Here is a 13960-nt window from a genome sequence, read left to right on the forward strand (position 1 = left end):
TGAAATACTGCTAAATTTGTTTTTCACTATTGCAAGGACGATCTCTCCCATAAAGCAACATGGGGATTGCCTTGAAATATCTTTTAAGTGTAATTACCCATTGGAGCAGATAGAGATATGGGTCCAGATGTATCAAAATCCCTTTTTGTATTCCCTAAATAGCAAATGGTAACAAATTGCTATTTAGGGAATGCAAAATGATATGTAACAAAATAGCCAATCCCTAATAGCGAATCCACCAGAATTGCAATAGTTATTAGGGAATCGCTCTTGGGTATTGCAACTCCATTTGTTGCTATGGGCCTGAAGACCCATAGGTGCGAATGGTTTTGCACTACCTAAATTGCGATTTCCTATTAAGAAATCACAAAATTGGGCAATACAAAACCAGGGGTGTGCCGAGGACCTAAAGCCCGCTTTGATGCATCCCCAAAATAATTTGTGCACATGTAAAGCACACACGTACCCTTGGGCATATATGTCCTACATGTCATTTAAAAAAAAAGCATTTTTAATGCATTTTATAAAATTGCACATGGTTACCACCAACTTGGTGTTGGTGATAATAGCATTTCCTAAATGCCCATTTCGCATTTAGGAACTGCTTGTTACATGTGCTGCGATTTCCTATTTGGAGTCGCAGTTTTAGGGAATCACAAAAAATTGTGATTCCCTAAAATGGGACTGCTAATGCCTTTTATGCATTTGGAAAGGCACTTTTGCATTCACAAATGGTGGAATTTAGCAATTCACCTCGTTTGCAATCGCAAAAACATTTGATACATGTGGCCCATGGAGTTTGGAGTCTCTGAACACAATTTAAAAAACATATTTTGATGAAGTTGGTTTTTGAATTGTAAGTTTGAAAATGCCACCTTTTAGAAAGTGGGCATTTTCTTGCTTAATCATTCTGTGCCTCTGCTTGTCTGTGGATTATACATCTGGGTCAGGGTGGCAGTTGGACTGTTTGTGCATTCACTCTAGACAGTCACACAAAGGTACCTGTCCTCACACAAAGCAGTCTCCAACCCCCTGGAGTGTGCCTGGGGCCCGGGCGGGTGTAAAGGCAGGGTTTTGTGCACTACAAAGATTTCTCTTTGAAGTTTGCCTACTTCAAAGACAGCGATGGTATAAGTACTGGACCTCTGACACCACATAATTGTGACACTTCTGGACTGAGGACATGCTGCCAAGAAGAAGAGCCGGATGCTGCAGGAGGGACTCCCACTCTGCTTGTTGCTGTGTTATGCAGGCCTGTTGCTTGCTGCTTCTGTCCTGGGAATGAAAGTACCAGACTTTGCTTTCCACATCCTGCTTTCCAAGGTTCTCCAATGGCTTGAGTTGAGCTTGCCTCCTGTTAAGAAGTTTTAACTCATCAAAGACTTCATCTGTCAGCACTTGTGCTCCTATGCTGAGACACCTGTCCTGCCAAGTTGTGCCAAATCCAGTCTGGACCCTTGAATGAGACTTTTGTTGCTACCAGAAGAAAATCCACGCATCGGCTCACTTTGTCATTCCGAACCGATGCATCACCGCTGCCATCACCAGATCCTGGTCCCCGCTTGACGCAACAACCACAGTTTTCCATGCAAGCCACAACTTTCCGTGGCAGCATGTCACAAGAACCACGCTGCGTGTGTTTCGAGCACCACATCGCCAGAGTCCATGATGCACCACCCTGACTCCCACAGAGCGCCTGCTTCATCGCTGTGAGATTGACGCATTGCAGCCTTATTTCCGATGCATCACCAACACATCATCACTGGGTGCCATTTCCTTCATTGACACCGCACCGCAGTAAGGAACCAACCATCATCTCCCCTGCAACAGTAAGGAGCCAACACATCTCTGGCTCTTCCGACACATCACCTACTCTGCGGTATGCATCATCTTTGTTTTTGACGCACCTCGGGTACTTTGCCTAAGTCAATCGCTTCATTAATTTCAAGGAACTACATTTACATTTAATATTTTAAAAGTGATATCTTTGCTTGTGTGTGTTGGGGTTTTGTTGTTTTGGCCTTGTTTTACTCCGATACATATTGGCTATTTTTCTGAACTGGTGTGGAGTACTTTTGTGGTGTTTTCACTGTGTTACTGTGTGTGTATAAATACTTTACACATTTCTTCTGAGATAAGCCGGCCTGCTCATGCCAACCTGCCAAGTGGGTGAGCAGGGTTTATCTTTGCTGTGTGACTCTTTTACCCTGACTACATTGAGGGTCCCTAGTTGGACAGGGTGCAAACTACTGCCAACTGGAGACCCATGTCTAACACTAACCAATAAGGTAAAAGTTCCCAGGGGTCATCCTATCCAAGTTTGCAGCACTTCCTGTGTGTTTTACTGTAAAATGCCCCACAGTACTCCTCTTTGTCTAAATCCAACGTGGCAGAGCTTTTCTTCCCCTGGCCAGAGCTTCCTGTGCTCACCCAGAAGTAATAGGCAAAACCCTCCCTTGTGGTCACTTCAAACCAGTTCTGGGGCAGCTCCCAATGGGTTTGGTGCTAGGTTGTCTATGAAGGCTAGATCTGCCAGTGACAGAGTAAGGAATTCGTTGATGCTGCGGAAGGGTCTTGGCACAGCCCCCGGGCCATCCTGTGCAGTGAACAAAAACACTTCTCCATACCCAAGCCTTTTTTCCACTATCTTGGAGTAATCCACAAAACACCAAAGAGAAAGCCATCAGCAGTCACATGACACTGGAATCTGGCATAATGGACCTTTCGGCTCTAGGCATGAAAATGACAAATTCCAAAAAATGTAATTTCCAAAAATAGTAATATAAAATCCGATTTGACCTTTAGGTTAGCTTTTAAATTTCTGTTCAAATGTGTTGTTTTGGGGCATAGTCAAGATGATGGCAATGTGAGCCGTGCTGATCTCCACTCTGCTGCCCGGACCGACACTAGCTGCATCTTGCAAAGTCCTGGGGCCACTATTTCACCGAATGCCGAGCTGAAGGTTTCTGCAGTCCCAGAGCTCCACCAGCGACACATTGCCCTGAGGTGATCACCGGTTCAGCCGGAGGATTACGAGCTTGACACGAGTCCTAGCAAGATGGTGGCTGTGGGGACGGGTAGGGTTCACTAGCCCCAGCTGGGTGGGCCCCTGCGTGGCTTGCATGTTGGGTGCATCCACAGAGGGCGAGTGCAGTGATACAGAGGGCCCAGTGGGCAGGGGACTTTCCAGGCTGGTTGCGATGAACGGATCCCAGGGCTGTCCCCGCAAGCCCCCTTCTCACGTGACAGCTTTCCATCAGTGCAGCCTGACTCGAGACCTTACACCCCGCCTCCACACCAGGAAGCTACTCCGCCGACTTGAAGTATGGAACTCAGCACACCGGACTTACTGGGCAGCACTGCGGCGGGTGACCCAGAGTCTGAGAAGGGCCTGGTGGCCCCATGGCACGAAAAAGAAGCTGCAGCAGACAGGCCTGGTGCGCTCCCAAGTGCCGCCTCCCACTGCGTGCCTGCTGTTTGCAGGGGCATGATTTTGGAACCTGGTGACCTGCTTCCATCCAGTGGACTGCTCTGGTGGGTGCCACTGAGCTGCACAGCTCTTGGGGTGCGGATCGGGCTCGTTGGGGAGAATTAACTGGCCTACCCCAGCTGTGTCCTAGCGATGCCTACTGACTCCCTCGTTTCTCCTGTATGCTGTGGAGGTGCCCACAAGCGTCAGAGCTGTTGCCAATGGCACATATCCTGGGGCACAGTAAGTACAGCATTTGGAATTGCTGCAGTAGGCACAGAGGCTGAAACGCCACCTGAGCAAGCGAGTGTCCGGGGGGTGGGGAGGGAGGGACACCAGCAGCCCTTATTGAGAGTTGTTTACCAGTACTCTGATGAGAGACTGCCAACACCGCCACCCCATGTTAAGTTCCACACATGCCCCGGACCACTCCACAGTGCCTAGAAGAGAGCACCTTTGGACTACCACGTTTTGTGGCGTTGGCAGATGTGACTGTCTGTGGGGCATGAGTGTACCAGTTCTGAAGTATCATCACCAGAGGGGACCTAGCCTGATTGAGCAAATCACAGCAAGCTCGACATTGACCAACCCTGCAGTGGCGGCCACCAAAGCCTGGAGGGAGCATTCTGCCTGCAACGCTCCTGCTTCCCCCCCCAAGAATTCTGCATCGGCCCTGCAGAAACCTTTACCAGCAGCTACAATGGATGAGGTAAACCAGGACCTGGCTCCTTTCATCCTGTTTAACTCCTTCAAGGCAGACCTACAAGAGCTCAAGAGAAACCTATCCCAAGACCTGAAGTAGGTGAGGTAAGACCTGAGCTTAATGGGTGACAGGGTATCTGCTTTAGAAGACAACGAACAAGCTGGAGGAGAAGAGGTTGAAATGTTGAGGAAGGAAGTTTTTCACTTGCACGGAAGGCAGGTTGACCTTCAGGCAAACACAGGGGCTTGGAAAATAGGTCCCAACAACATCATTCGTCTGTGGGAAGTTCTGGTGGGCGCCAAGGGGTCAGACCTACTTATTTATGTCCATGCACTATTCTACTTTATTCTAGACCGAGCTAAAGACACAGCTTTGCAGCTTGTGGGGGGGCCACCAGGTGGACCGACCCGAGATTACAATGCAAGACATCCAGATGTCCTGGTGTGTGTTCACATCTTCCAGATCAAAGAAGACATCCTCAAGAAAGCCAGAGTCTCACACCCTTACAATTCAAAGGTTACAGATTGTCACTCTTCTAGGACATATCTGTGCCCACCCTATAGTGCCACAGAAACTTAATTCTTATATTCTAAAGAGATCTCATATGGATGGCACCCTTTCAGACTGGTCTTTCGGGGGGGAAGGTGAAGTGCATCAGCCAAGAACAACTGTGGAGGCACATTGCATCTTGAACCTGCGAGGAGAGCCCTACCCCTATCCCACCCTCGTCCCCCACACTCATCATTGTGGTCACCTCAAGGCTTTCCTTGCACACTTCTTACTGGCAGAAGGCAGCTAAACCAAAGAGACTTCCTTGCCCCTGGCCAAAGGAAAGAGCTCAGGAGCAGCAGGCTGTGCAGGACAACTGAATTTGGACACTGGCAATGGCTCCATATGACCTGTCGCACCTCTGACGCCTGGTGACTCTGATGTGTGCATGCACATTGGGTCTTTCCTCCATTGAACTGGTTGGGAGCAGTGGAGGAGTGCTACCATTCCCTTGCACGCAACGTCTCCTATTACCTTCCCGATTAGATCATGCCCCGCTTGCTGTTCTCCATTGTTAATGGACTTGTTTACACATTTTTTTGCTTGTTATGTTGGGGTTTCCTCACTCTTTCTGCTTACATCGACTACCCTGCACAGCACAGATGAGCTGCGGCCATGGTACCTGTCCCCCCTCTCCGTATTTTCCAGCCCTTATTATGCCCCAGGCTACGGCGCTCTACCATGGGCCACCACTATCGCTTATTCTGGTACTGACACTCTAGACGTCAGGCACACCTGCCTCAATGTCAGAGGCTTTAACAATCTGACCAAGAGGGCTTCAGTTCTGTCCCTCTTGGAGCAGAGTGACAGCAACATCTACCTACTCCGGGAGATGCATATTCTAGCCAAGAATGAAAATCAAATGAAATTCCACTGGTTCCCTCGTCAGTTTTGGACCTTGGGACCCACGAAAAAGGCCAGTGTGGCAATTCTAATGTCCAATGCCTTTTGAGGAGAGCTGGTGGGTAAATTGCTTAAGGGCCGGATGCTCAAATATCGAATACAGGTTGGCCATCTCCGTATAACGCTTACCTCCCAGGATATAGGCCAGCAGAAACAGTTCATTAAAGGGGCACGGACACACTACTGCAATCCCCAGATGCAGCCATTTTGTTGGGAGGGGGCCTTAACTTCATCATGAACAATAAATCGGACCGGTTGGGTCAGCGCTTTGGCCAAACTAGGACCTATTCGGTCGTAGGATTGAGGTGGGTAGGTGAATGTGGACTGGTGGCACATGGAGGTAATCCCATCCTACTGTTAAAGACTATACATTCTACTCCGATACCCACAAAACATACACCTGTATTAACTACTAACTTGCTACCCCTGCAATACAAAATCTTATCAAAGATGTGAGCATTGGCCCTGTGCCCTTATCAGATCATGCCCCTCTCACCCTGGTCCTCTGTGATAGACTCCTCCAGGGCGAGACCAATGTCGCCACATTGAGGGTGGTAATCTCTGATTTCCTCCAGAATAACGACCTGGGGGATACACCAATGGCCACCCTTTGGGAGCTGCTAAAGTTGGTGGTTAGTAGGGAGCCGATAGTCATCTCGGTGGCTGATAATGGCTGTCGACAGTAGAAACAAAAGCAATCAAAAAGACAGTACTAGAGTTAGAAGCCATAAACAGGTGAACGTGGGCTCCTAGGGTCTTGTGAAAGCTGGATTAGGTGCAGACACACCTTAAGCAGTTAGACTTTGACAGAGCAGAGTTAGCAGTGACACTGACACGTTTTAAACACAAATTCTATATAGGGATTAATAGATGTGGCCAGATGTTGGCCCACCATTTTCAGGCAAAAATGTTAAAGTAATACAGGATGAGGTGGGGATGGGATCTGTGGAGACACACATATAGCAGAGGTCTTTATCGACTATTATGAAATACTATACACAGCCCACAGTCACCCTTGCAACAGTATCCAACCCTACCTGGAGAAAGTCCAGGTAAAAAAATCATGCCTCAACTCGGGTTGATAGCTTGAAGAAGCCAATTAGAATTGAAGAGGTGATCTCCGCCATCTTCAGGCTGAAGCCACTGAAGTCCCCTGGCCCTGATGGTTTCTCTCATCAGTTCTATAAAACACTGCCACACATTAGCCCCACTTCTCACTGGACTTCAACATCTTTGCTGATGGTGGGACAATAAGTGACACTACTCTCAAGGCCTCCATCACTATCATTCCCACGCCTGGCAAAGAAAAAGCACTGTGAAGCTCCTGAACACCTGTTTCTCTTTTCACTGTTGACGCTAAACTGGCACACTGCCTCAACCCCCTGAGGCCTGGCCTAGTCGACACCGACCAGGCTGGGTTCATCCCAAATAGGCATCGCAGAGACAATACTTTGCGTAGCCTCCGTCTCATTGACAAGATTCACTGGTCCAAGAAGGAGTTTCTGTTCCTTCCAATCTATGCGGAAATAACATTCAAAAGAGTGCATTGCCCTTATCTGTTTGTGACTTTGAATCATTTTAGCTTTGGGGATAAGTTTTGCTTTTTCAGAGCATCTATAGCTCCTCCTTCGGCCACCCTGAGGGTCCATGGAGTATTAATCCGGCAATTCCCGATTCAGAGGGGTACACAACGGGGGTGTCCGCTTTCCCTTCTTTTCTTTGCCCTTTACATAGAGCCTTTTCTCAGCGTGTGAGGGCTCCTACCAACATTTTGGGCATTCCCTTGGATGGACACTCTTAGGGTCAGCCTCTTTGCTGATGATGTTATTACAGCACTTACTGAACCAATATCATCCCTGTCTGCCTGGGGGGGGGCAGAACATTGCTATTTTGGAGATGTCTCTAGGTTCAAGGTCAATCTTTAAAAATCCCAAATACTTAAACTTTCTCGTTCCCCGACACCAGAAGAATGCCTTTGCACTGCATTCACCATTTCCTTGATGGGAATGTCCATACCATACTTAGGGATTCAGCTGACCTGAACAGTTGACAGAACGGTGGAGATCAATTCTGTCTCACAGCGCAAGTTCAGACAGACTTAGCTAGTTGGTGCCATCTTCAGCTATCCTGGTTTGGCAGGATAGTGGCTGTTTAAATGACTGTGCTTCCTAAGATCCTCTTCATATTCCAGTCCCTACTATTGACACCTCCTAAACACACTTTTAGGCCCCAGCAACTAGGGATCAATAACTTATCTGGAATGGGAAAAAATGCGACTTCATAGAGAGCTTTCTTACTGTATGACACTCGAGGGCAGACTAGGTGTCCCTATGAATCCAAGATTTTACCAAGCTACCCAACTCCACTTTATGGTGGAATGATACCAACCAGCCACCGAAAAGCATTGGTGCTTTATGAATCAGGTGAAGGCTTGAACTCACATTTGGTGGTAGCCCTGGCTGCCCTGCAGACATTGGGTAGGGGCTTATACTAATCACTATTGACTAGGTCCACCTTCAAGGTGTAGGATGACATTGGCACTATGGGCTAGGCTGACTTCCCTTCCTTTCCCAACAATCACCGTAGTGGCCAACCCTGGCTTCTTGCCGGGCATGCAGGAGGAGGGCTTCCACAGATGGAAGTAGGGGGGCTGCAAGCGCATTAGTTGCCTTTTTGACATTCATGGGATCATCCCATTCGACCATATGAAGACGGATTATGGGCTGTAGGAGACAGACCGTATCCAGTACTTGCAAATTAGCCACTGGGTGATGCACCTTTCTGTTACACTGCAGGCTGAGCGGCACTTCACACCCTTTGAGAGATGAGTATTCCTTCAAAGAGACAATAGTTGGGTCATTACAGAGATTTATGCACTGTTGGGCTGAGTGCTCATATATGAAAACACAACGATGCAGAAAGGGTGTGAGTTGGAGCTGAGCTAGGCACCTACACCCAGAAAATAAGATATCCATTACTAAGCTAAGCACACGGCGTTCAACGTGGCCAGTACGGAAGGGTCATACCAAATAGCCTGGTATTAGTACCTAACTCCGGCCTGCAAGAAGAAACGGTGTCCGAAGCGCACAGGGTACTGCTGGAGGGGCTGTGGTGGGACAGGCAATTTATTGCACTTACTTTGGCAATGTCCCAACTGGTCCATTTTGGGAGGGGACGATATTGATAAGCTCTTGATACACAACTCCTGAGGTACCCTATATACACCATACTCAGTCTTTCTAATCCCTTGACATACCCTTTGAAATCGATGAGGGTATGGCACATTGCCCTAGCTCTAGTCGCAACTAATCACGTACTGTCAATATGGGCCATTATGGGCTCTGACAGACTCCCCGATTTAAATGGCTTGGCTGCGCAAATTGTGATACATTTTGGAAATAGAAAAACTGTCCCTCGCAGTAGAGTCTAAGCAAGACACCTACCAAGAATAGTGGGCGGCCTCTGTTAACATTCTGTCTACAGAATTCAACAAGTTGACTTGCCCTGCCTACCTTAAGCTGCGTGTACTCTGGATCCCGCCATCGCTCCCATCCTCTGAGACGACCTCTGGCGCCAAGGAATAGGGTGTGAAGCCCAGGACAGACTCTACCAGTAGCCCCCGTCGGATTGCAAGATGGCAAGCGACTAACTGGGAGTTTCAGGGAGTAAAATTGGGTTTTGTTTCATGCTTACATTTACATGACGGTTCCGGCCCGTGGGTTGGAGTCAGACAGCCTTATATGAAAATTGCCTTAGCTTTTTTTTAACCCTAATAAATAGAATGTATCCAATTGAGTCGTTAATTCATTTTTCTTGCTGCTTCCACATTGAAATTAAGTACTATAAGTTGCTATAGTGTAAGCTCCGATGGACAGCCAGCCTTGCCAAAGTGAAAAAACGACTTTGGAGGTTTTTCACTACCAAGGCTTGTAAAACATCAAATAAACACACCCCACGTTTTAAATGCCATGCATTCTGCCATGTGGATTAGTTTGTGGCCCAAACCGTTGCCAGTGACTGATATTAATTCAAGTATTCCATCCATCACCTTGTTGTTGCTGCTGTGGGTCTTTAGGGCCTACGTTAGGGGTGAATTATAAGAATTAAAAAGAAAGATTTGGGCCAAGCAAAAAGGTTTGTTTCGCCAGGTACAAATTTGCATTTTAAAGGTGCACAGCCAGGCTACAGTGATCGGCCGGGACACGTTTTACAATGCTACTTTAGTGGGTGGCACAGTGAGTGCCGCAGCCCACTGGTAGCATTTAATTTACAGGGATTTAGAAGTAAGTTTAATGTGACGATTGCAGGTATGCCAATTCTAACATGTTTAGAGAGAGCACGGTACTTTTACCACTGATTGGCAGGAGTAGATTGCAGAGAGTCCTATGGCCAGCAAAGATGGGTTCCAAACATGGAGGCAAAAAAATATGGGGGACTGCCGCGCAAAAGATGGCAATTTCCAAACAGGAGCTGAGTAATGCGCATTTCTCTCTTTGAAAGGCTTAGTAAGGGAAGCAGATATTTTACTGCACTAAAATTGTTCTGCTTTAAAGACACGCCTGAGCAATTGTGGAGTGTCTTGAGAACTTACTTATGTCGTACATGGCAGGAGAATGATTAAAAAAATAATTTAATTACATTTAAATGAAAGCTATGAACATGAATGGAACAACGAATGTGGCTTTCCCTTATGGCAAAGGAGATCTGTAACACAATACATTTCAAGCGCTCAGAGAATGTGAATGGCTGAGGGAATGTCATAAATCCATTGTTAATTGTCCCTTAAAGGAGTATTGTAAGGGGGTCAATTGTTAATGGGACAACAGGTTACTGTGTTAAATAATAGTGAAAAGAAGCTTTTTGTGCAAGAGCTGTGACTGCTGCATGGTAGATTATATAACGGCCTGGACTACGGCTGGAGACTATTTAACTACCCACTAATGAAATGCATATTTGGAACCAGTTATCGCTTTAGTGTATTGTTGGTGAAGGGTGTGACAGCGTCAAACAGAGACACTTACTCCAGTAGTAAGAAATTTGATTCTCAACGAGCTTTTTTGTTTTAACAGCTTCACACAAGTGTTCGATGTAGGCGTCTTAAGTCCTCTAAGCCAGTATGCGGCAAGCCTTTGCCTGTCAGAGGCTAAGCCATATTTGTTTACAACTGAAAATGATGAGCTGGTCAAACGGCTGCCAGAGCCTTAGTGCTCGAAATTGCACTTACTGTAATTAACTTAAGTTCAGTGTCAACTGTTCTAAAGGGCCAACTTTATGAATGGCCTGTGATCTCCTATCTATTTTCTGCTGTGTCAAAGTCTTCAAGGCATGAATTGAGATTTGAGCTGGAACTGTTTATTCTATCTCGACACGGTCCATCCAAGGAGGCGGAGAGGTGATAATTAGCAGTCTGTCACCTATCAGTGACCATGCTGGTTGTTATTGTGAAAAGGGTGGTTTGTTGTAGAGGGTGTTTGTCCACTGGGACCATAAAATTAACATTGCGCTGTCAGACAATGGAAACCTCTGCTTGCAGATGGGGAATGTAGAATGTTTTTTTTTTTATTTAACCTTCTGAATAAATGAAATACCTCTTTTTGTTCATTGGACCATACGCTCATATCCACGTAAATGGATAAAGTAACTGAAGTAAGTTCACAAGGGTAATCAGTGCAACAAGCTCATTTTGTTTCTGTGCTTTGTTTTTTCATATATGCTATGCTTCAAACTTGGTTCCAAAATAATTAGGATAGCCTTTTTTCAATATACCATAGCAGATAGATTTTTGTATCTTAATTAGTTCTTGGATAGAGCCCCATTATTATCAACATCCCTCAGATAGCATCAGGGCTAGGATAGTGGAAGATTTTATTTGTTTTTAATTATTTAATTTTTGTTCTTCTAGTGCCTTTGTATTGCTAATATTTGGAAGTATCTTGAGTTTGAGCCTCAGTATATGAAGTTAGGCAACACATACTTTGGATTGGTAGTAATATTCTTTCTTTTATGCTGATGTTTTGTGAAAGCCTCACCATTCTATCCCTTAAACTAATCATGTTTTCTTCATTGTAGCAATAACTGGTGTTGCTTTCCAGAACTGTTGCTACCAATTGAAAATATTTCTACATTCAGTTGTCCATTAGGTACGTTAGCTGTTGTCGGTTAGCAATTATGTTGATGGTCTTTGACATTTTGCTGTTCATATTTTGAAGGATATCCATTTCCAATCAGAGCACTACATGAAGGTGGCCAAGCCTGAGGATCTGATATATCTCACTTCTGATTCCCCCGATGTTCTTGAAGAACTAGATGAAACAAAGGCCTATGTTATTGGAGGGCTAGTGGATCACAACCACCATAAGGTACGTTTTGTAATTTTCCTTTTTTTTTTTTTTTTTTTAAAACTTTTATGTGCGAAGGGAGACCTTTCTTCGACTCACCACCATAGGAAATTACCTCACCTTTCCTTATTTTATATTTTGTTATTCCCTCTTCTTAGTGTTAAAATATTTTCTGTCACCCTGTTTAAGTTCCAGGTACCCATATCTTAAGTCTTACTTGGCGAAGGCAGGTCTGTTTAGAAGGCTAGCATAGACACTAACACAGAATCATTTATTTATAAAGTGTGAGCCAAGACCCATAGGACAGCAGAATACCTTGCCAACACTTAAGGATACTTTACATACAGGTTCCTCTAGAACAGGTGTCTCCACGAGCTACCAGTAGCTCCCAGATCCCTTCTGAGTAGCTGGAGGGCCTGAGTACACTTTTAACTAAGAACAGGGTCACGTTTTCCTTTAAAATGTAAGGGAAACCTTTGTTTATTTCACATTATTATTATCATCAGCCTGCAGTTAGCAGGGCCTGATAAAGAGCAGTGCTAGAGTCATATTTATGACCCAGGGATCAGAAGTGAAGAATGGAAGCACTAAAGTGTGTAACTCTTAAATAAAAGTCCTTGTTAACTCAATATTGGAGGTGAGAACAAAATGATGTTTCTCAGTTGCTTTTAAATCAACGAAAATTAAAACGAAATGTTACCATATTATTATGTCAACTCGTCATTTTTAATTTTCTCATTTTGTTTTCAGTGTTGCATTTACTAACAGCAGGCCTTTTGGTAATAGTGGCCAGTGGAACACTGTGGTATATTTAGAGCTGAAAAATAGTCATTTTTTGAATGGGAGAAATTTAAGTTACAGAAAAATGTTCCACATTATGCATATTTTGGCTCTTTAAATTTCTCCCATTTAAAAATAAATTGTTGTTTGTTTTATACATGTAACAATACATACATCCCAAAAGACCACGTTCTGATTGACACCCACGGCAGCCCTATCACAGAGCCCCTAGTTAAAGTATTTTTTTCAAACCATAGTACCTCTGTGGACATTTTGGCTTAAAGTGAAGGAAGCTGGGCATAGAGATGTGTGGTAATAATGTGCAAGTTGTTTAGCCTTTGGTAGCTCACAAGGATTTTCACTGATCAGAAGTAACTCTCGCTACAGAAAAGATTGGAGACCCCTGCTCAAGAATGTGAAGTGAGAACAGTAAGTGTGCCTGCATACAGAGCTGATAGCATCACACAGGGTTGAGTCTGGCGAGGGAAGTAATAAAATCTGGAATGTGAATGGGTGCATTTTGAGATGTATTCTGAATTGCACCAACTAGGGAGCAAATGTGAAGTGCAAAGGGAGGTTGTTCCAGAGTCTTAGTCCATACAAAGAGTAAGCTTTTTACCATGTGCATTCTTTCTTCTTCTTTTGGATTTTCAGCCTCGCCAGGGAGGCCTTATAAATCACACAGCAAATTTGAAGTGAACTGTAGCAGAGAAATGGAGTCAAATCACTTCTTTCAAATTATATGTAATGTGTTAGAAGTTTCTTCGGTGGGTAAATAGTTGAGGTGCTCCTTGAATGAAGGCAGAATATTATTGTTGTCAGTGAGGTTTCTGGTAGACAGCAAAAAGACAGCTGTTATATTAGATAAGCTAAACATGTCCTGGATTAGCAGTTTCCCTCCTTATTCTTTTGTGGACTGTTACTTTTATAACACCAGTAAACTTGCATAGAAGCATCGTGTAGGTCACCACAGCCTCAAGTTTTGTCCATTATTGTGAGGACTGCAGGAGTCTCCCACACTTTGCATCACAACATTTCAAAGGATTAAGCAGCCAGTAAATGGAGCCTCCTAATAAATGTGTGCAAACCGCTAGAGAAGGCTGATTTGCCCCAGCACAGGGTCCTTCTGTCTTTTCATTTTGTTCAGAATTTAATTATGCTGTACTATGCAGAGTTGTCAGAATGTCTACAGTAGTAAGCCTAATGCTTTGATTTTGC

At 45.1% G+C, this 13960-nt stretch overlaps 1 protein-coding gene across 1 annotated transcript in view; it reads left to right on the plus strand.

Moving 5' to 3' along the window:
- Positions 1-13960, plus strand: part of TRMT10A (tRNA methyltransferase 10A) — a 166717-nt gene that overhangs the window by 101219 nt on the left and 51538 nt on the right. Inside the window, exon 5 of the mRNA XM_069230237.1 lies at positions 11834-11983. Coding sequence (XP_069086338.1) covers positions 11834-11983 — 150 coding nt within the window. The remainder of the gene's footprint in view (positions 1-11833; positions 11984-13960) is intronic.

Source organism: Pleurodeles waltl, chromosome 1_1 (genome assembly GCF_031143425.1).
Source record: "Pleurodeles waltl isolate 20211129_DDA chromosome 1_1, aPleWal1.hap1.20221129, whole genome shotgun sequence".
NCBI lineage: Eukaryota > Metazoa > Chordata > Amphibia > Caudata > Salamandridae > Pleurodeles > Pleurodeles waltl.